This window comes from Agelaius tricolor, unplaced genomic scaffold (assembly GCF_023055355.1).
Source record: "Agelaius tricolor isolate 1412-34295 unplaced genomic scaffold, bAgeTri1.0.p SCAF_12, whole genome shotgun sequence".
Classification (NCBI taxonomy): domain Eukaryota; kingdom Metazoa; phylum Chordata; class Aves; order Passeriformes; family Icteridae; genus Agelaius; species Agelaius tricolor.
In genome coordinates, this window is record NW_027269272.1 from 14,659,122 (window position 1) to 14,680,962 (window position 21,841).

At 35.5% G+C, this 21,841-nt stretch overlaps 1 protein-coding gene across 4 annotated transcripts in view; it reads right to left on the reverse strand.

Moving 5' to 3' along the window:
• OPA1 (OPA1 mitochondrial dynamin like GTPase) overlaps positions 1-21,841 on the reverse strand; it is a 49,931-nt gene that overhangs the window by 17,747 nt on the left and 10,343 nt on the right. For 2 of the 4 annotated variants that reach the window (XM_071437757.1, XM_071437756.1), the window contains 23 exons: positions 20,390-20,488; positions 16,234-16,287; positions 15,075-15,179; positions 14,071-14,157; positions 13,579-13,692; positions 13,172-13,252; positions 12,697-12,771; positions 12,290-12,361; positions 12,048-12,147; positions 11,395-11,525; positions 10,794-10,866; positions 10,630-10,702; positions 9,756-9,871; positions 9,086-9,150; positions 8,418-8,494; positions 8,027-8,192; positions 7,310-7,462; positions 6,605-6,713; positions 5,888-5,967; positions 4,658-4,798; positions 3,220-3,336; positions 1,863-1,956; positions 1,433-1,543 (listed from right to left, as the gene is read on the reverse strand). In XM_071437757.1, coding sequence (XP_071293858.1) covers positions 1,433-1,543; positions 1,863-1,956; positions 3,220-3,336; positions 4,658-4,798; positions 5,888-5,967; positions 6,605-6,713; positions 7,310-7,462; positions 8,027-8,192; positions 8,418-8,494; positions 9,086-9,150; positions 9,756-9,871; positions 10,630-10,702; positions 10,794-10,866; positions 11,395-11,525; positions 12,048-12,147; positions 12,290-12,361; positions 12,697-12,771; positions 13,172-13,252; positions 13,579-13,692; positions 14,071-14,157; positions 15,075-15,179; positions 16,234-16,287; positions 20,390-20,488 — 2,293 coding nt within the window. The remainder of the gene's footprint in view (positions 1-1,432; positions 1,544-1,862; positions 1,957-3,219; positions 3,337-4,657; positions 4,799-5,887; positions 5,968-6,604; positions 6,714-7,309; positions 7,463-8,026; positions 8,193-8,417; positions 8,495-9,085; positions 9,151-9,755; positions 9,872-10,629; positions 10,703-10,793; positions 10,867-11,394; positions 11,526-12,047; positions 12,148-12,289; positions 12,362-12,696; positions 12,772-13,171; positions 13,253-13,578; positions 13,693-14,070; positions 14,158-15,074; positions 15,180-16,233; positions 16,288-20,389; positions 20,489-21,841) is intronic. The other 2 variants (XM_071437759.1, XM_071437758.1) reach the window with 1 other exon arrangement.

Genomic DNA, 21,841 nt, shown 5'->3' on the forward strand with positions numbered 1-21,841 from the left:
GCAGGAAAAAAGCCCAAAAAATCAGCATCCAGCATCAAAGCAATAAAGCAAGCAGCACTGCTGGAAAAAGAGAACTTCCTCAATTTTTTCCTTCAAAAAGTCTGCATCCTACTATGTAGCTACCACTCGTTTTACCTCAACATATATAGAGAGGAGGAGAACCTCTTATGCTGTAAAACACGTCCTACCTACTCCAAAAGACTGTTTACATAAAAGTTGATACAGGATTTCAAAAGCCACACAGGATGTTTAGAAAAATTATGCGCCTATCATGAAAATTATAGAGTCATAGCACCTGTTTCAGAGATCAGTCAAGAAAACCTAGGCAATTTGCCCTAGATCACCAAAACTCCTATTCACAATTCCAAAATATTACATTTTCTAAAGGAAAACAAACACAATTCACTGGGATTTCAGTAACAATACTTCCAAAGAGTATTTTCAGTATTTTTAGTGTAGCCAAACCAGCACTATTAAAAAGAAATACTTAAGATTTTGAGTTTATTTTAAACAAAACATTTACTTTATATTACATTTTGGATGTAAAATATTAAAATTATGATTCATATTTAGGTAACTAAACACCTATTGCAGACTTCTCTGTCATACTGAACCCTGGATATAAGAACTTTCCCAATTACTTTGCTAATTGAAAGAAAAAACACTGATCACAATATTAATTTATTCTGAATTAAATATCCTAAGTCATATTTTAAGACAAAAATTAGTTTCTACATCAAACACAAAACAGAGATCAAAGAAGAATGCTCACCTGTGATGTGAACATGCAGGTATTTATGTAACTACAGGAACTTCATCTATCACTACGTTTTTTTTCTTTTCCCTTTTGCACAGCACTGTTTTTTCCCCTCCCAGACCAGGTGCACAGCTGGGATTTAAGTGGAAGTCTCACAGAATGGCAGAATGCTGCCAAAAAACACAGTGGTGTGTGTGCAAGACAAGGTCCATCAGCTAAAAGTCAGTCTAAACCCTATTGGGTGTGCAGGCAGACAACAGGAGACAACCTCAACCTGGACTGTCACCTTAAAAACTTTCACTGTTTCAAATTTTATTATATTAATCATAAAACCCAAATGGTTTTTGAGTACTTTTTGAGTTACCCAGAGCATTAAACTACTGTAATCCCTCTGGAAGAGGAATCTCCTTTAAATATTACTCTGTTTTAACTACATTTTTTCAATATATTTATATAAGTGAAGTTACATCTAGTGTAAATTATATTATCACACCATACTACCTATGTTCACCTTAGAATCAGTAAGATCTGACCATATTTAAGAAAAAAATCTGTATGATATTAAATAAATGCCAGCACATAAACAAGCCACATCACACTGCATGTTCTCAAGAACAGTGGTAGAATTTACTTCATTTCAAGCTCACTTCAAAACACTGTAGAGTGAGTACTCACTGAGATCTTCTGCAAGCTGGACTCTCTTGCCAGTTAGGAGCATCACCTTCTTTTCATTGTCTTCAGCAAAATCTTCAAGCACTTCCTTTACATTCTTCTCCAAGCGCCTAACTGTAAAAAACCAAAAAACAAAGCAACCAAAAAAAAGTGAGTGGCAACATTTTTGCAATTCCAACGACCTAAGGACAGAATTTTGGGAAGGTCTGTTGGAGATACAATATATATTACCATACTTATTAACCTGATAGGAGAAAAAGCAAACTTCTGAACTTTTAATGGCCCTTCTTTGGGCCATTAAGAATGGAAATTCTTTGAGAAAGATTTTTAAATTTCAAAGGGTATTTCCCCTCTAAGCAAAATTATTACTGGATGACTTTTGTTAGAAGGAGATAATTTTTTGTTTCAAGCCCTTCCAGTGACTGAGCCTTACCTTCAGTGTTGGTGAGCTGCTGCCTCAGGGTATTTGCTGTAATGGCCAGCATTCGCTGTATCCGCCAGAAGAGGACGATGTCATTACATTCGAGCTGGAAGGACAGAACTTGTGGGGTCAGACCAGTGTCCAGTGAACATCCTACACACACAAGAATCTCTTGACATTTTTAGCAGTAATTGTAACCTCATATATATATATCCAGACATTGCACAAAAACCCCACAGAATTACTGGTGTAGGTAACAAGGAAACACATCAAAAATACTTCACAAGAACCACATCAGCCTTATTTAATGCACTGCATCACCTTCATGTCTGCTATTTTCAACAGAGAGAGCTGTATCATGGAAAACCATGGAAAAACAATTTGCACACACTTTATGCAGGCTGGGGAGTGTAACCTAATGCTCACTGGAACACCACTGCTGGTAGCAAATTCACTGAGAGACAAGAGCTGAGCTCCAGGCTGTGCCTCCCTGCATGACAAATGCTTCTGAAGACAGGGCTGGGCCAAGAGCTGTATTTATTAACAACAGAAGAGACAGTTTCTACACCTGCAAGGATGGCAGGAGGGAGCATTAAGTTCACATTAGAGCACCTTAAAAAAGACAGGAACATGATTAGGAGTTTAAGTGTCATAAAGAGGGAGCTCTCCATATTGTGATCTCCTTCTCTCTTATCTCTTACAGGCAAAGGTATTTCTAAAGTAAAAAATATTTTTGGCTTCATGGCTTATTAAGAGAAAAAGTGAGGACCTCTATCTTTCCAGCAATTTCTCTTTGATTTAAAATATAATGGTAAGAAAATAGTGTATTCTTGGAGGGATTTGATGCATACTGTCATTTCTTGCACAAGCTTGGGTTTACAAAACTGGAAAAGTTATTTATAAAGACCTGTTTGGAAACTTCATAGCTGTTCATTTTTTTCCCCATTGATCACACATGGTTCAAAGCATTAACCATAAACATTTACTGACCATAGTTTTCCTGTAAATCCATACGGATGTTTTCTAAATTTTTTTGTATAAGTGAAGCAAATAACTATCAGTGGGAAAGTGGGAGAAATGGCTATCAAAAATATATCAACAGCTGTACACTACTGGTTTTAATGGTGCATTTTCAATGCACATGGACTAGAAACAGATGTTTAGGTCATGGCTGATACCTAGTGGTCATTTTACACAATTACCACCAGGATGGCATTTTATCCATTACAAGCCCCATGTAAAACATATCTGAGATCACCAGCTATCTGGTCAGGTTACTTTGAAGTACTTTTAGATTTTTTTTCAGCTGAAATAGAAATATTAAGGCAAAACACCAGTGTAGATGAAGTACATCTGTTCTTTAATTTACCTCTGAGTCCACAAAATGCCTCTGATAATAATAGAAGCCTCTTCGACATAGATTGCAGTGGTTCAAAGCAGACTTCAGGAAGTATCTTCTATAAATTTGGTGCCATGTGTCTTTAATCTAGGAAAAGAGTATTTAAATTTGTCTAAATAAATAAATACATACACTCACTATCATGCTTAGATTATTGATTGCATTTAATTTTAAAATATAACTCCAAATTCCACTGTTCCTATCATGTAACATGCATCTAAATATTTCTCAGCAATTTGTCTGCAACTGGGATATGATTAATGTGTTAGTTACACTTGGCAAACACTACAGATGACTTGTCAGTTTAAAAACCTACTCTTCCATGAACATAACCGAATGCTTAAAAATACAGTTTGTGGCCAAAACACGTTTAAATTATATACTAGAAAACATTCTTTACATTAACACTGAGAACACATTTTTGAGTTGTACCCATTAATTTACCAATTAAACCAGATTAAAGCTTAGAGAAATATTTAATGGGTCTTACGTAAACAAACATTTACAACTTTTCTTGATTAGGTTTATTATGTTTCAATTCTTCAAAATTAAACATGCGTATCAAGATGCCTCTCTGGAAAACCCATAAAACATAATTAAGAAAATCAGTTGCTTAGCTAGATAAACCTCAATTTGCACTCAGCCTCCTCATGTAGAAGATGTGGATCATTACTATGACCTTTATAAAAAATGCTAAGTGCTGTTAGGAAAGAAGCAGCAGATATTACAACTCTTCTTCCTAGGAGAAGTGCATGTATTAATGGTGCAACGGTAGCCAAAGTTATTGCAGAAAATAAATCACTGCTATAGGAAATCTACATCTATTACTTATTAATGTCTGAATTCTCATTTAAAATCTCACATTTAATTAGATAACAGGTCTAATTACCCTTAGGGGCCTTTCACTGCAATGAGATATGTAATTTTCCAGAACATTTCAGATGTACAATACAATCCCTTGGGACACTCTAAAAAAAATCCTGCCTTTTTCTAAGTATTTAAAAAAAATTTTCTCTCTCTTCATTGTACTAATGAACTGTAAACTTCACATACAACCACACTGAAAGCTGTAGGATACACAGTGTGTTTTTACTGTAACTTGCTCACAAAGGCCTTGATTACATCTGAACAATAATTTCTAACAAGCTTTGTAACAATGTAGGCAAGAAAGTCTGCTCAGCAGATTCTGATTCCAGTCTAAAGGGACAGATTCCAAAGTGCTGCACAGCCTTTGTCTGCCAGCCAACAGAAGTGTGTGAATTGCGTGCAAGCAGTCACTTAATGATTTGTCTGGAAACATCTGCACTACAAACTCAGTATTCAGATGAAATCTTTTCTTTGGCATCTAGAAAACATTCAGATGTTCACAGGGGGCTTCCATGTGTCTTGTTACAACCCTGCATCTCACCAGACATGGATCCACTGCTACTCCTCTTGCTTCCAGATTCTTTCTGACAGTCGTTACTTCATCATTTGCCAGATAAGCTGGATGATCTTCATTGCACTTGATTAATTTCTCAAGTTCATTTTTTGTTTCATTACGAATATTCTAGGATATAAATGATTAGTTGGAATTTATTATTAGCGACATAGAGGTCATCAGCCCCTCCCCAATAAACACTCGATTTGCTTAATAAGCCCGGGCAGAAAAAACCTCTGACACTATTAACTATTACTTTTAAGTTACTTCAAAAGGAATTTGTGCAAAGACACATCAAATATAGCATTTTTAATGGATAATTCACTGTCAATTTAATTATTTTCTCTTTTCATTATACACAGAAATGCAGAACAAGAATAGAAGGGGGGGAAAAAATCATTGGTGTTAGCCCCCTTTTCCCTAGATGAATATCTGCTAGCAGGTTTCACATTCATATATCACTTATGACATTGATTAAAACTGTAATTTTTGACTATTAGCTAGCAGGAACTCTCCATGGGTTCATACCTTTAAACTGCTGTTCATAAAAGTCAACTAATATAGGCTGAAGTCACTACCATGCTCCAATAGCTGGCTGCATATAGCTGACTGTAAAACTCCTTTCTCCAAAACAATTACTTCCTACTCTATCCTTTTAAATTCTGCTTACTTCTTTAAACTATGAATCAGTTTGAGAAACATCTAGGAAAAGTAATATAAAAAGCCTATCATCTCTGGGCATTCAACAAAAGGTGCAATTAAAATTCAAAGGAAATTTCCAAAAGTTATGAGCAAATAAAAGGAGATGTTATGATAATGCTCTCCCATACTCATTAAATCCAAATAGAGCATGACAGGAAACTGCATCTGACTTCTGTTTAGAAGGCAGGCATGAAAAGTATAGAAGAGAATAGCCCAGTTTGCACCTGCTTACATTGATTTCTTTCTACTGCAAGAACTTCAATACACAGGTCAATGGCATAATAGCAAAGATGTAATTCAGCTGAAAATTGGAAAACAGTTTACAAGTCACTCTGTAGATGGAGCATGGAAATGTATACTAAATTCTCCATGCTATTTAAAACAATGACAAGTGAGGTTTTTTTGTAGTCATCTAAATAGTGTGAAGAGAATTGGTAGTTTTAAATTTATTGAGTAATAATCAAAGTTTTCTAAAAGTTGTGAACTGTAAATTCTTTATAATTTTTTTCCTTTTACCTGTTCTTTGGTGCGGCCTACCCAGTGCAACCATCTTTTTTTCCAGTCTGGACCCACCATATCTTCAATAACAGATTCAGCTGAAATAGGAGGTACGATATTAATTATCAAACAAAATATATGCAATCAGCCAAATTTAAACTTTCAAAATTAGGTATGTGAAGAAGAATGAGCATTTAATGTTGAAGAACATAAAATACACCACACTGGGTAAAGTCAGATGTATTTTACTTCAAGCAATTGTTGATGTATTTTACTAAAATTTAAAAATTACTTCCAACCAGTAGATACTTCAAGAAGTATATAAAAAACACAACAACCCTCTACTGAGATCAGCCTCCTGATTCCAAATCATGCATTAAAAAACGCTCAAATCTTACCTTGGCTGCAACTTGCATCAAAACTGATTATGTTAGAAACCATAAACAGACCAACTATTTTCCCTGAATTTATCCTGTTCTCCTACATGTGCATTTAGACCATTTTTTGACTCTATAGATCTCTACTGCTTCTCATTCAGATGCCTCATTTTAAGAGCAAGAGCATGAGAGCTTTTGAGGCTGTATTTTGCTAAATATTTCAGTATCAGTACCAGTGCAAGCAGTCACCACTGTGTCAGCTGGGCTGATATGAAGGCTGTCCTTCAGTGAAGTGAGCTAGCTCAAGACTGGCTCAGATTAAAAGGGGAAGAAGAGTGGAATACATGACAGCACTCACTGTCTTTGAGCCGACTCTGCAGCGTCTCTTCCATGAAATGAATGGCTGCATCCCACTGCTGCTTGTCAGATATTGACCGGTCTTCTAAAGCGTTGTGCTGGATCACCCGCTGCAATGCACAATGTCACTTTAGCACACAGCACATCATTCCTTCAGGATTTACTTAATAACCCATTTCTAGTATTCTTTTCATTTTTTAAAATGTCTGAAGAAACAGATTATATTGGGCATATACAAGAGATTCAAGAGGCACCTTTCAAAGCACTGCCAAAATTATTTTTGTGTGCCTCTGATTCTTTTCTACAGCCTACATAAATAATGGAAAAAATAAAGCAAAATATATGAAATCCCTCTGGATTACGGAATCTATAAAGATGGAAACCAAATGATGTTATTTTATAGGGCTATACTGAACAGAACAAATAAGCTGATGCCAAACAATTCTCACCAGGCTGCCCTTGTGCAGCCAGTGGGTTATGGAGGACATTCATGAACCAGCCAAAACAGTTTTATTAGATACTATTTAGGGCAATAACTAATAAAAGATAATAATGAAATGGGGAACACTGAATTAAAACATTATATAGAAAATGTGAGATGGACAGAACAATAATCATTCTATGATTACATCGAAAGAATGCAAAAATACCAATTATTCATCTCTAATAAAAACATTTCAAAGCAAAAAAGCCCACTACATTATACCAGGCTATCCTCCGCTCTCTCATTCCATTTATGCCGCTTAATAGTTTCTTCTTTGACAGCTTGCTTTAGTTTATCAAAGATATCATCGTGCTCTTTTCCTTTTTTTTCTGTCATAAAACGGGAAAATTCTTCTTGCAAAGTCTCCCATGCCACCTGGAGAGTTAGCAAACAATTTCTCTTGAAATGGACCATTATACCATACACCACCTGATAAAGGCACATTTACTACAATTCTTTCACGTATGAAAATCTGGAGACTTTTCCAAAAAAACCCACACAAACATAAATCACTGACTTTTTCTTTGCTGCCTTATCCACTGCTAATAAAAGCAACATTAAACTTTGCTTCACTATATTGTAGCAAGCAGAATTCTGTTAAACTTGCATAAATCTATTAAATGTGAATACACCTACTTGAGGGATTTGTTAACCTTGTAAAAATAGGTTCGGGTTTTTTTCTTTAAAATAGACAAAATTCACCAGAAGAGCAAAATACAATGTTTTTTTGCTCTGAACGGTTCTGGGACCGTTGATCTTGCCAGAAAGTAGATCTTGCCAGAATGCAGATCTTGCCAGCCTTTTCTGACATGCAAGCTAGTTAAACGAACTGCAGTTCAGCTATTCAAACATCATCTTACTTCTCTGGAGTTATGCTTTCATTTTACATTTTAATTAAGTTTTAATTTCATTTTTTTATTTAAATAACTAAATTCTCACCTCTACTGCTTTATTAGGCAGCTGCTTGTCAGTCCACTGCTTCAGTTTGATGTCCACAGTGGTGTTAAATGTCCCTGAGTTTGCAGTCTGTGCTGCTGGCAGGTATATGTTCTCAATCACATGAGTAGATACCCTTTCCCATAAAGTTTTCTCAAGCATCTCCTCCCTAAAATGAGAATTATTGATAGTTTCCAGTAAACAAGCGACTAATAGGTGTGCATTCAATTTGTTAGGAACACAGAAAACAACATTACAGATCATAGGAACACAATACAGTGTCCAAGAAAAACAGTTTCTTACTTATAATTGATAATGTTTTCTAGAACTCTATTGTAAAGGCAATCTTCTCCTAGTAAATTGTGGGGGAAAAAAAAAGACAAAATTACTGTACCAGTGCTTTGGGGTGACCTGAGTCAAACTTATGACTTCATCAAGAATCTCATTCTTTGCTTTCTCAAACAGTTCATTCTGTGCAAAAGGAAATAATAAGATTATGTGTAGTTTGATCATGTCTCCATACAAAAGGTAAAAAAATTCAAGACCTTTTCCTTAAGGCCTTTAAGCATCAAATGATGCCTCCTGGTCATGTTCTGAACAATGTGTGTGCATATCATCAGGCACCCTGATTTACCATACATCTTCCCTCCCAAATCTTGCATGCCTTTGTCCAGGCATGGCATTTCAACATTCAGGATCTCTATAAAAGAATTACAAAATGAGATCCCAATGGTTTTGCTACTCTGTCTGAAAGACCAGGGAATGTAACTTCTCTTTTCCAGTTCTGTCATGATCACAAAGAAACACTGACCTATCCCTGGGGGCAAGTTAAGTCAGGTAACTGTATACTAGAAGAGTGAAGGACTTAAGTGCTGAAGCATCACAATTCTGAAGAACAGTATTTCCTTCCCTTACAATAATTTACCCTGTCCTAACATTTTGAAATGTCAGTACTTTGTCTTAACTTTAAGAAACCTTTACAAATGAAATTAAAAGGCATAAATTTAGATTCATAGTCTTCAAGCCTTTGCAGCACACAGAAACAGCAGCAGTGTAATTTACCCTGTCAAGCTCTCGCAGCCGGGGGTAATTGTTCTTCCATTCCGTCTCCAGATTGAAACGTGTGGCTGCAAAAATCAGAAACAGGGCCTTGTTCTTTTAATTGTCCATAAGCACTTCATGACTACCTTACAAGTTCAGCAGGTTTTAAAACTGCCACGAATGTTGCTTATGAAAAACTCTCCAAGAACTTTAAGTGTGTCTGCAAATGAGCAGAATTTTTTTTCTGTCTATGCCAAGATACTCTGTCTACAAATTGCAGAATTCATGCATTAAAAAAGCACAGAGGAGTCATTCAGCTTCCAGCTCTGCACACATCAGCCCTGCCCTGGCTGACCAGATGGTACCTTTTTATAGGAAGCCATTTTAAACATCTTAATCCAGTGGAAGAACTGTATTTTGCTCACAAAAAAAAAAAAACCCAACTTGATTTTTGTTCTTCATACTTTTTTACTTCTTTGGTTTTTAGAGCAAGTAGTACTTGGCAACATAAATTACTTTTTTGGTTTTTTTCTAGAAATGACCTGGGGCAATTATCAATTAATGGGAAATATTGAGAATATAAAACATATGAAACAATTCCCAAGTATGCTGGCAAAACATTATATGCATATGGAAGAAATAATTGTTTAATAGCAAGTTTCTATTTCCCTTTTTTCCAAAACATGTTTACCTTTAAAAGCATCTGCTTGCTGCTCCACAGACTCTCTCACCATTTTCCAAAAGCAGTCTGACACAGCAAGACTTAAGTTCTTGGTTGTTACCTGATGTGCTTTCAGCATACTTGTCCTGTGAAGAAAGACAGCCAGAGGAAGTTCTCTGCATACTATTTCTCAGGCCCCTATTTTCTGCTCTCTAGAATAAAGCTTTGCTTCTCAGAGCAGAAAATAACAATGTAACTGTGTACCAAATCCAAATTCCAATCTCTTCCTCTAAAATACTCAGTGTAGATCATCACCAAAGCAAGGAGAAAAAGCCCCAAAACAAAACATAGGAACAAAAAGCCCCACCCTAAATAAGTTTTTATTCTAGAGGTTGCAGTGCAGGTACCACAGTCCCAAAGATCATGTACTGTACTCTTCTGAAGAATACCAGCCTATGAAATCACAACTCCACTCAGTGAGCCTCCCTCAGAACATACAAACCAACCCTTTGAATACAACATGGTCACACCAAGACAACTGACGTTTACAGGCACTAAAACTCACTTTTGGGCTGGATTCACTCCTCTCAGCTCTAAGTGCTCAGACAGGCTGAAACTTAGTTCTTGTAGAGCTGATGGAGAGACACACAAACCTTGGAAGAGTGGCCCAGAACTGCAGTGGAATCAGCTGCTGCCTGAAGATGCCTGTCTGTCTCCACTGACTTACAGCAAGCATTAGGAAACCAGGATAAATTGGTCACCTCAACATGATACTTAATTTAAGCATATTACATCTCAATTAGTGTTTCCACATTGCAATCCTTCTAAATTCCACAAGAAAACCTGATGCTAGCATTTACCAACACAAGCTCATTTTAACAGAAAGGATAAAATAGCAACATACTTTAAAAGCTTTGAATTTTGAAAAAATTCCTCTTCATATTCTTTAATGGATTCAATGCTTTCACTGCTGTTTCCTGCAAAAAGAAAAGAGTGCTGCAACAGTTCCATTCAGACAGCTTTCTGGGCTACCAAGGACAAAATATGCAGAGCTAGAGCTCTCTTTACCTTTTCCAGTAACAACTGCAAAATAACCCAAAGCTTTCATTGGGAAGAGTTTGCCTTCAATGATTTGCTGGATCTATGAAAATAAAGGATTAAAAAAAACATCATTAACTTTGCACAGAGACATTCCACAGTTTTAAGGCCAGATCTAGTCATAGTTATACATAGACTACAGCAGGAAGTATTTTTGTCATGGGACTATGAGTACTACTGAGATTGAAAACAAAACAAATAAAAAAAATAAAGTCATAAATCTAAAAAGGCATAACACAGCAGAACACAAAACACAACAAAAATGCCTATATCAGAATATCCTGAGCCTTTCTGGGAAATGGAACATGCTCAGGTCACCTTCATGAAAGGAATCAGTATTATAGCAAGCTGAGACTGAAGTCCCGTAGCTGATCACTAAAAGCAAGGCCTGAGAAAGATTAAAACAACAAATACTAAAAAAATCATCATACTCAATAGAGAAATAAGCACTCAAAACAATCTAGAACAGGCAGGTGAGGTCTAATATCTCTGCCAGCATCAAAAATATTTTACCATGTGTGACTTCAGCCAGCACAATATGAGAAAAAGAGTTTCACCTGTTTGGACTCACCCTGTTTGGACTAGCCACATTTTTCTCTGCAAGATCAACCTTAGTCAACACAAATATTGTCCTTTTTCCTTGGGGATCCATTTGGCTGACTAAGTCTGTGACAATACTGCGTTCTGCGTCCACTGACCCATCTAAAATAAATATAAAGTTTATTTTAGGGACTATGTAATCTACACACAGTACTGAAAACACAGTAGCCATCATCAAGTTTCATGTTCCAAATTTAACCCCATAAAAGTAGACTTATGCTCCATTTTTGGATACACATAGTGGAAAATTTGCTTTGTTCCCAGAATCAAAACAAAGCAGTTTGTTGTAGTTCTCTAAGTTTTCAAGAAGTACCAGCTTACTTAAAACATTCAACATTATATTATATTCAATATTATTGCATGCTACCTCCAAAAACACTTCTGTGGAAAACTTGAATTTTATTATCCATTTTTCTTTAATGCTACAAAAACTCTTAACAAAAAGTTGCTTTTGCCACAAATTTTGCACAGATTGCCTAATTTATAAACAGACATTCCACAGCATGCTGTTTTGTACACTACACAAATTACCACAAAAGGAAAAATACCATCAGAACAGACTTCAGAGTACCATATGAACCATGATTAAACATACAAATGGATAATTGCTTAGATTCTTAGTACCTTGAATACAGAGGATGATGGCATTAGGATTCTGCATGTAGGCTTTGCTGATGCTAAAGATAGTTTCCTTTGTATCTGGAGCCATACCTGATGTCACAGTCTTTAATATGCATATGGAGATAAATATTTAAAGAAAAACAAAGGAAAAAAAAACATGTTAAAAAAACCCCAACAGCTAATGTTCTCAACAATAACACTACTTTACTTACATGTCTTCATTTTTTAAATTATTGCATACTCACACTAATGACTCCAGGTAAATCAACCAATACCATTCTCTGCAAACCAGGACCTTTCACACTTAAGGAGATGGTCTGTGAAATAAAATTGAAATTAGAAGTTTATACACCATCTACTTTGAATATAGTTACATAGACAAACACATATATGAAACTATATGAACACATATCTACACACATATGTTTTATTCAGGAACAACCCGTCATTTTAAATAGGAAGTACAACTTTTAATGCAAGTATAAATGCAGCATTGTTGTATGAAACTGATTTTAACAGTCCAAATACACCTTGTATACTGCAAAACACAAAGTATATGCAGACTGGATTCATCACAGTCCCCCAATTGAAGAATACTTCCAAAACATATACACATACAGATATTTACCATGAAATATTTGAAAAGTCTTACCTCAGTGCTAACAGTGCACCCTTCTTTCACACTATTTCTCATTCTGATTTCTATTTCATTTCTCAAAGCTGCAAGCTGTTACAAGAAAAGCAAAATACCAAACAGAAAACTCTTTATAACTGTAATAGAAGAAAAATTACCTACACAGAAAAACATTTTTAGTTAGGGATGAAGATCTCAGTTTATAAGTATTTCAAATGCATGTTTAGTAAGTCTGGTAAATGGGGAGGGCACTAAATGACAGATTACCTGCAGAGCCCTTCATGCTTCAAAAAGTGTCTTGGCACAAGGAGCACTCAACATTTTATCCACTTCAGTGCCAGCCAAAGAGATAATTTAATAGCTAATACAATGCCTTGCCCCACTAAACATCTTTCACTCTAATTAAATAGGGGCTTAGAGATCACAGAGATACAAAATTATTCAGAGAATCAACAGCAGTCTCATTAACTTCCAGTCACTTTATTATACTTACATCCTCCTCTTTGGTCAAATCAAATTCCCGAGAGCTGTCTTTGAATAAAGCCACATGGTGGGGACCTTCACTAAGGGTCACCTAAATGTTAAAAGTTTTAATGAGAAAGTATAGCAAATCTAGCACAGAGAAACATGAGAAACACTTGACATATGTACACTTCCCTTTGTAGAAACACAGTTCTATGTAATGATCATTTAGCACAAAATTACTAAATGGTACTGCTACTACTCAGACAGTACACATGGATCATATACAGACCTGCAGAGCTCTTGTCATTGGCTGAAACAACTCCCCTGCTTACAGGCCATTTTATAAACCTATGTACATGTATGCTTCAATCAATGTCACAATCAGAGGGAGAACAATGCAGCAAATGCTGATTCAGAGATGGGGATGTTTCCTACCTTGACAGGGGAGCGTGTCATCATCTCACCAGAGCCTCGAGGGAATATGCGGGCCTGGGCGATCATTTCTAACACGCTGGTTTTTCCTGCACTTTGGTCTCCAACCACCACCACCTTAAGTGAAAGTTTAAACAGCCATTGGCTTTTGGAAGGATATTTTGGAAGTTTAGACAAAAGCTGACTAGGAAGACATACGTCTGTATCAACATCATCCATTTCCATTGAAAATGGAAAGCGGAGCACAGCAGCAGTAACTGAATCTAGACAGGGTTTATCTAAGAGCCAAAACAGGCTTATTTAACATGGTTAAATTTGTTATCTTCAAAATTATCTTACTGCTTTTAAAATGAAAGACATGTCTTAAGCAAAAAGGTGGAGTTACAAGAAAATAGCCTAGCACTAACTCTGGATTATTCTGGAATATAATGAAATGCTCTATTTAATTGCAAAACTGTGTTTCAGTAGAAATCATTGAACTTGTTATCTGCTTACTCGAGGTAGGTGATCTTGAGTGTTATAACTGGCATCATAATCAGACAGGATGTCAAGTACTTCAGAATACATATCAATCAAGGACTTCTACAAAAAAAAGTACATAGAAAAAACACAGTCAAATAAGAGAACAGAAGTTTCAGACTACTTCTGTAAATTTGGGTAAAAATGATTTTACTTTCTCCTGATGGTTTGAAACCACAGCTGTCTATACTGCAGCTATCTATCTTCTATGAAATACAATACCAAGTAAAGTCACTCCTCGACTCCTGTGGATGAAGGGGGGAAAATGAAATCTCCTATGTACAGCATAAGAGAACAACCGAGTGCAAACTTCACAGCTTTCAGGTTAAGCTAAATTGAGTTTCTTCCATTAAACATCTACAATTATTTAGTTTGATGAACAATAAACATTAACATGGATACAGAGTTATCTAACTTATTAAGCATAAGTAAGATTCATCTTTCAGTTCCCAGAGGAAAGAACAAGATCCATACTGGTTAACAAATCACACAGAGAGGCAGAAAACACCTATTTTTAAAATGCTCAGGATGTTAGCAGACAAAAACAAATGCCAGTCTCACTGGATTTTTACAATCATTAAATGATGTTCCCTGACCCCATAACTTACTCCTACCAAACTCAATGAGACCCATGACAAAGCACAAAGGTATCAGATTGTGTGTGCAAAAAGAGCTGGAAGCAAGATTATCCGAAAATACACTGAAGCTACATGAAAAAACCAAGCCACATTTCCCAATCTCTTAGGTAAGTTATTTAGTTAGACATGGTAACCCCTTTATGGTTTCCAATTGAAGCCAACTCCAAAAGTTATATAGTTAAAAAATAAAGGATGTGTGAAAGTCCTGATGACTCAAAAAATTAACAGAGGTATCTTAAAACAAATGTTAGAAGTTTATATATGAATAAACAAATGCAATTTAGAATAGCATAATGGAAAATACGGTGCCATTATATTTCAATGCGGTTTTGTAACACATACCTTTAACTTCCTCTGATGAATTCCCTTGTCATCTCTTTGCAGTACCAATTTTCTCAATTCTTTGTTCTCCTTCTCTAATCGCTCAAGCATTCTTTGGTATTTGAGCTATAAAAAGTAGTACAAACATATTTGTGCAATTATGGACATAATAGATTCACATGAGCGAAGTTTTACCTATGAAAAACTTATAATCCTTCAGGCAGGTCTTTCAGAAATATAGAAACCTTCATGACCACTAGTTATTAAGAATACAAGGTCACCAAGAGAAGAGTGTCAGAATTACTTTATTTTTTGCAATGCAACCCTTTTGCTTCAAAAGTTTTTATAAGAGCACACTATTCAAACCTCAGGACACAAAGATCAATATTAAAGCTTCTTAAGCATCATTTTCAAAGAAGCTACACATATGGAACCAGACAGAAATCAGTGTCAGTGGGAACTGGCCATTCAATCAAAATGGAGCTTGAATGTAAATGGGCATGCCTCATTTAGACCCTTTCTTCAGCATAAAACCTCAGATTGAGACAACTGTACCAGCTTTGCCCTGTTTAGGAGATTGCAGTGGTACTCTGATGATGAGAGATATATATAGTTTTGATATCTACTCTGGAAATGTTTTTCTACAATGTGGAAATGTGTTTGGCCTGAGTGTACTTTAAAAAAAAAAAAAATTTCAATATGTTATTAAAAAAAGGTAAGTAATAAATGCACTCAAAACTAGCAAATCTATCATGAGGTTAGGAATGCCCCTATAGAATGTAGCTGAGCCAAAGAGCCAATCAGTTTAGAAGCCTGCAGATAAAAGATTAATTGTACATTAATGTGAGCAAGAAAACCAAAACACTGACAAATATGACTAATGTGCATCATCCCTGAAAAAAATCTAGCTTACAAATAACTAGCTCTGTCTTGCTAATCAAGGTGAGATTAAAGCTTGCTTGGAATGAGGTCTTGCTTTCTGTAAGTCATTGTCAGAGAAGAACAGACTAAACTGACCTTTGCTCTGTGCCAACACAGGGGACTCTGCATTCATACATTCAGAGATTGAAAAAAGCACTGCATTTCTACCAAAAATACTTCAGGTGTGCTTTTGTCTAGTAAATCTGAGTCTGCTGCACATAAATCACTACTTAAGGTATCAATAACTCAGAAAAGTCACCTGAGTGCGTAGTAATTCTTCTTGAAGTTGATCAATCTTCTCTTTGTCAGAAACCTACAAAGAAAAATAATCATGACTACCATCACTTGTTTAGTTTAAGCACTGTAAGTAACCAAATTATGAACTGAAAGTTTCATTCCATATAAGAAAAGTGACTTGACATGCATTTTAGCAAGTAAAATTCTTCAATTAGCATTTGAAATTTAAAGCTGATGGAAAGCCCCATCTGCAACAGGAGCTTTACATCAAAGAATTGTCTGAATTTCAGTACATGCAAATGTAAAAATGAACCCTTCAAGACCTTAATACTGGGAAAGTGGGCTTAAGGAAAAGCTGCTTCATATGGTGCTGAGATTTCTGCCACTGAACGAAATGTAGTTTTATTGGTCAAACTCTCAGGATCTTGTATATCCAATTTCTGAATTAGCACCATCTTAATGTGATAAAATCACTGAACACCTGCTTGCTACAGAAAATACTTTCAGGTGACTATTCACTATTTATGAATATTCATAAGCATTCTTATTTTCTATTTGTATGTCAGAATTCTAAACAGGCTACACAACATCATATATTTTAGATAGGCAGGACAGTCTTGAAGGGTTATTTCAAAATTATTGAAATTACATTAAAACTTAGGAAAAATTAGGATATTATAGTACAAGACATCTTGAGATTCAAGGAATTAATGTAGTAAGATCAAGCACTAAGAAACATTCTAAGCTAAATGCTCCTAAAATGTGTTCATCAAGATGCAGTAAACAGTTGTTTTAAACAATCCCCTTTTACTAACACAAAGGCAAAAAGCATTAATGATGGAATACAAATTCTTATGATGTAAATATTTACAAACAACAAAATCTAATGGTTGACTGATATAATATTCAATTTAGAAAAAATGGTAACCTAAACAATTATTGAGTGTGTCAATATTTAAATAAAGTTCACGTGATAAAGCCCATGTGACATTTACAACTCAAGCTGGCTTCAAATGAGAAAGAGCATATTATCTAATATGCAGAGGACAGCTGTTATTTAGACATAAATTAATTCCATTACTAAAACTTTACAAGAGTTGTTACAGACTAAACAAGAATTATAATCCACAAGTATTCACAGCGCTCAGTATCATTTAGCTGTTAAACCTGAAGAACTGTGTCTGCACTTTATAGAAAGAAATCCAAACTGACACTTCCATCTTATTGCCATTATTTTCTTTCATAAAGAGCAAAGACAAAATGCTGTAAATTAACTTTTCATTGCTGTTAATTAGTTCAGTGGTAGCAAAAGTACATCAGAAACAGGGTTAGTTGAACAGAGGACTTGATGCGTGCAGCTATAAGCTGCTATATGTAAATAAACATTTACATATACACACACCTCCAACACCTCAGAGATATTAGGGGAAAATAAAAACAGGAGGCAAAGAAAGTGATGCACAGAGCCAAAAGAAGCAAGAAAATTTAGGAAAGAAAAGGAAAACAAAGAGTTTCCATGTGCTGCAGACTTTCAAAGGAGGTAATATTTTCCTGCTCTCTGCTGTTCTCAGAGGACTTGTGGGGCCATGATGCACCTCTGAAGTGCTTCCCTACAGACCCCTCCAACCACAGGCACTGTCTGTGTGGGCTGATGCTTCTGTTCAATGCAGAAAGCCAAAATACTGCACAGCCTCGCATTGCGAGATCTGAAGCAAAGAATAATCCAGCACTAGATGATGAATTCTAACAAGGACTTTGGGTGAGTTATGTCAAAACCAACAAACAGCTCCAGAATGGTGCCTTTGCCTCAGTGCTTGGTGCAGGTGTGATTTCAATGTTAGTACATACAGTATTTTGAACATGTGGTCCTTAATATTGCTAGAAATTTTAAAGCTGCCACAAAAGCTAAAGTATCAATTTGAAGTACTAACAGTCACATAAGACTGATTTCTGATTTCTATCCCCCCCCAAAAACCAACTATTAAAGTATGGTTCTATAGGTATAGAGTACCTATAGACACATACTGAGTTTGTTTAATCCAGTTCATTATGGAGTATTGAGTATTTGTTTAATCCAGTTCAATACGGTTTGTAACTCAAGATTACTCCCTCTTTCCCCATTGCCACCATAAAGAATTATGAGAAAAGAATGCTGGAGACTTATTTTTAATCAAGGAGCCTTGCACACAGATATCTGTTCACTGCAAATAATTTTAAACTGATTATGTGCAGAACTACAACAATTTCCAATAATTTAAATGAAAATATTAAGGCCCAGACAAAATGCATTCAAGCAGCCATGCACAGTGCAGTAGGTAAACAATTTTACTGCTAAATATCTAACAGGCTGCCCAAGAAAAAAAAAAATCAACAACAGAAGATTAAATTTTTGGTTTTAGTATCTTCTCCTGATTGTGAGATGGTTTGTACTGTTACTCAATTTACAACTGCAGTAGATTTAATATTGAGTAAATAAATTAAAATGGAAAAATATGCAAATAAATTGGGCGACAAAACTTTCAAGAACTGAAATAAAAATACCATGTTTTATTACAGACATGCAAGCAAGACAACTCAGTTAAAAAATAAAAAGGGTTAGTTTATGCCCCGTCAGAAGGGCCTGCAATGATTTATTTCATTGACAGTCACAATTTGTTCTTCCAAAAGAGAATATGGATCAATAATTGGATTCTTTGACCCATATCCTCATATCAAGGTATTAAAGAAAATAGTTTACCATCTCTTTCAAATTGATTCAAACATAAAAGTTAGTGTAACAAACATGACTCATTCTTTGTCTTAAGGCATGTATGCCAAACAGCACATTGAATGCTAAGTGAAAATTTTCCATATGCAAAGGAAGGTAGACCTTCAGTCCTCTGAAAACACAATACTTGCCATGGAGGGCAGGATAACATTTACAAAGACAGCCCTTGCAGTTTCTTCACAGCTTGGGAATTGTGGAATTAGTTGCAACAAAGTTCTAAAAAGTAGAATCTCAATCATAAACAAATGTAGTATCAAGCTCACTTTTTCTCTGAACGTGTTTATTAGCCTGATAAATTTTTATATATCAAATATTGTGTTGGTTTTCCAGCAATTTTTACATGTTCATACATTTTATTATTACTTCAATCTATTATTCTATACTCTAGCTCTCTCACAATAAACTGTATACAATCCGACAAGGGAGCTTGTAACTCTAAACCATATAAAATAATATGGCAAGAAAGTAAAACACTGAAGTACTACTATACTTTCAGAGAACACTGTTTTCCTCTGTTGATGGACTCAAAAGCATGACAATTACAGCTATGCAAACATGTCTAAAAGTTGAATTAATATTTAGAGCATTTCTCTTTCTGTGGGATTTATCTTTAGATGTACAGAAGATCAAGTTCTGTATTCAGTGCTCAATTCCAAAGCTGCTGAAAAGTATGACTAATCAGAAAGTTTTTAAGGAGATACAAAAGCACCCAACAAAGCAATGTGGTCAAGAATTACAGATTGCAACAGATCAGACAACTAAAACATCTCACTTTAAGAGGGATTTCCAATCAGCCATATAATAATTAACAAAATGATCAGAGCTTAAATTAAACAAGTAAAGAGAAGTACAGATGTTCAACAAGCGCAACAAATCAGTAAAAATTCTGCTTTAAGATGGAGAACAGACAAGGGACTACCACTGATGAATATACAGTAGATACACTGTTATTATCAGTGGTATTCAATTGTCTAGGCAAAATTATTACTAAGGAGCTGCTGTCATTTTCAGATTGGCAACAGTATAAAGCAGGGGAGAAAAACTCCCAGAGATATAGTCCCTGTAAATAGCTACACTCTTACAAGACAGAGCTACCAGAAACAAGCAACAGTAAACAGGTTTGATTCATGTACTTTCCTTAAATGCATTTTTAATGTTTGAACTTTAAATAACACTTTTTATAGAGGCAGAGATAATACATTTTCAAAGCGACACAAAGTACCTCTTTTGCTTTTAACATCATGCTTTAAATGCAACCTGGTTAAACTGAAACAGGACCACCCATCTGTAGTGAAGTTGGCCAATTACTTGCATCCACGATTTAATTAGTTAGATTTTTCTAGCTCAAATGCAGAGAGCTGAGGTATTGGATTAGAGTGAATGCAGAACATTTCATCCCTCAGGGCATCACCTTGCGCTTCTGCTGGGAAGAGAAGCCAGCGGCTCTGCGTGCTTCCTCTTCGTGCTGCTGGATTTGCTGTTGTAACAGAATGAGCTCCCCAAGCAGGCCCTGCCGTGAGTTTATAATAAAAAGGAGAGGAAAAATTTGGGGTGTAAGGAGAACAAAGTTAAACCAAAAGGCATGACACAAAGACAGATGAAAACCAGGTATGAGCGGGTCAATTCAAATGCAAGTGGAATTTCATTAGCAAGATCTCTTGCTAGCTGGAGTGGATAGAGTCAGCAAAACCATGCATTTTGCAAATCCAGGCAGAACAAAGCAACCAACGTTTAGCTACATTTTACAATTATATTCAGCTTTAACAAAGCATCTAAATATTTTTAAAATTCCATCTATAACTATCTCAGCTTTAAAATATTATCAAACTGTTCGGTTCAGCTTTGTCAGTAAAAATTCTTTAGGGTATTTTTGCTTTGTTTTTATTGCTAGCAAAATACAGACAATTTATAAAAAATGATTTTTGGTTGGTACTTAACTTTCAAAAACTAGCAGAAGAAAAATAGTTTCTTGAGCATAAAAAAAGGAAAAAGCTCCCTCTCCACTCCCATAACACACTGCAATTTAAATTCATGCTGTCATAAGTCTTCCTGATCATTCCAAACCTTCCTAAAACTTGATGCTTATTTTTTTACTCATTCAGCATTTCCACAAAGCTTAGTTCTCTTCTTCCTCCACACCAAACAATCCTATAATGGTGAGCTGTCTTTCAAAATTGGTTGAGAAATACAGTGCCAGCCTCTACCAGAAGCTTATGAACTGTTTATTTCAGAGAATGCAGAGAATAATATTAATGAACTATTTAAATAAATTTCTTTTTAAAAAATATTACATCTTCTAATAAGACATGCAGTGAAATGAAATGTTTCAAAAATGTAGTTCAGGAATCAAAACAAGCTCTGAAACAGAACTTTGGTGTAAGAATTCAAGACATCCATCATATCCAACAGGTATACATCTGTTGCATGAAATACACACACAGGCATGTACACATAAGGATAAACAACACAAGAGAATGGATAAAAGGAGAGACACAATCAAATGACCAAATATAAACATTTGTTAAACAGTGATTTGTATAATTTGAAGCACAGAAAAATCTTCTTGCATTTTACTGAACCACTTTCAGATTTAATAAATGCCTCTAATGCCAGACTAGCAGATGCACTAGAACTGAGCCAGGAACTCAGGCAAGACTTCATTCCTACACAGAAGCAAGGAGAGGAAGCCTCTTGGCTACATGTAGTATTAGAAGAACAGTAATTATATTTTGCAGACCAGGAAACTCTCGGTATGACCCAACAAATTCCCTTTAAACATTATGCTATGGGTCCAAAAATACAAGAAAAAGCACTGAACAAAATCTGCCATGAAGGCCTTTCAGCACTTAAACAGGAAGTAACA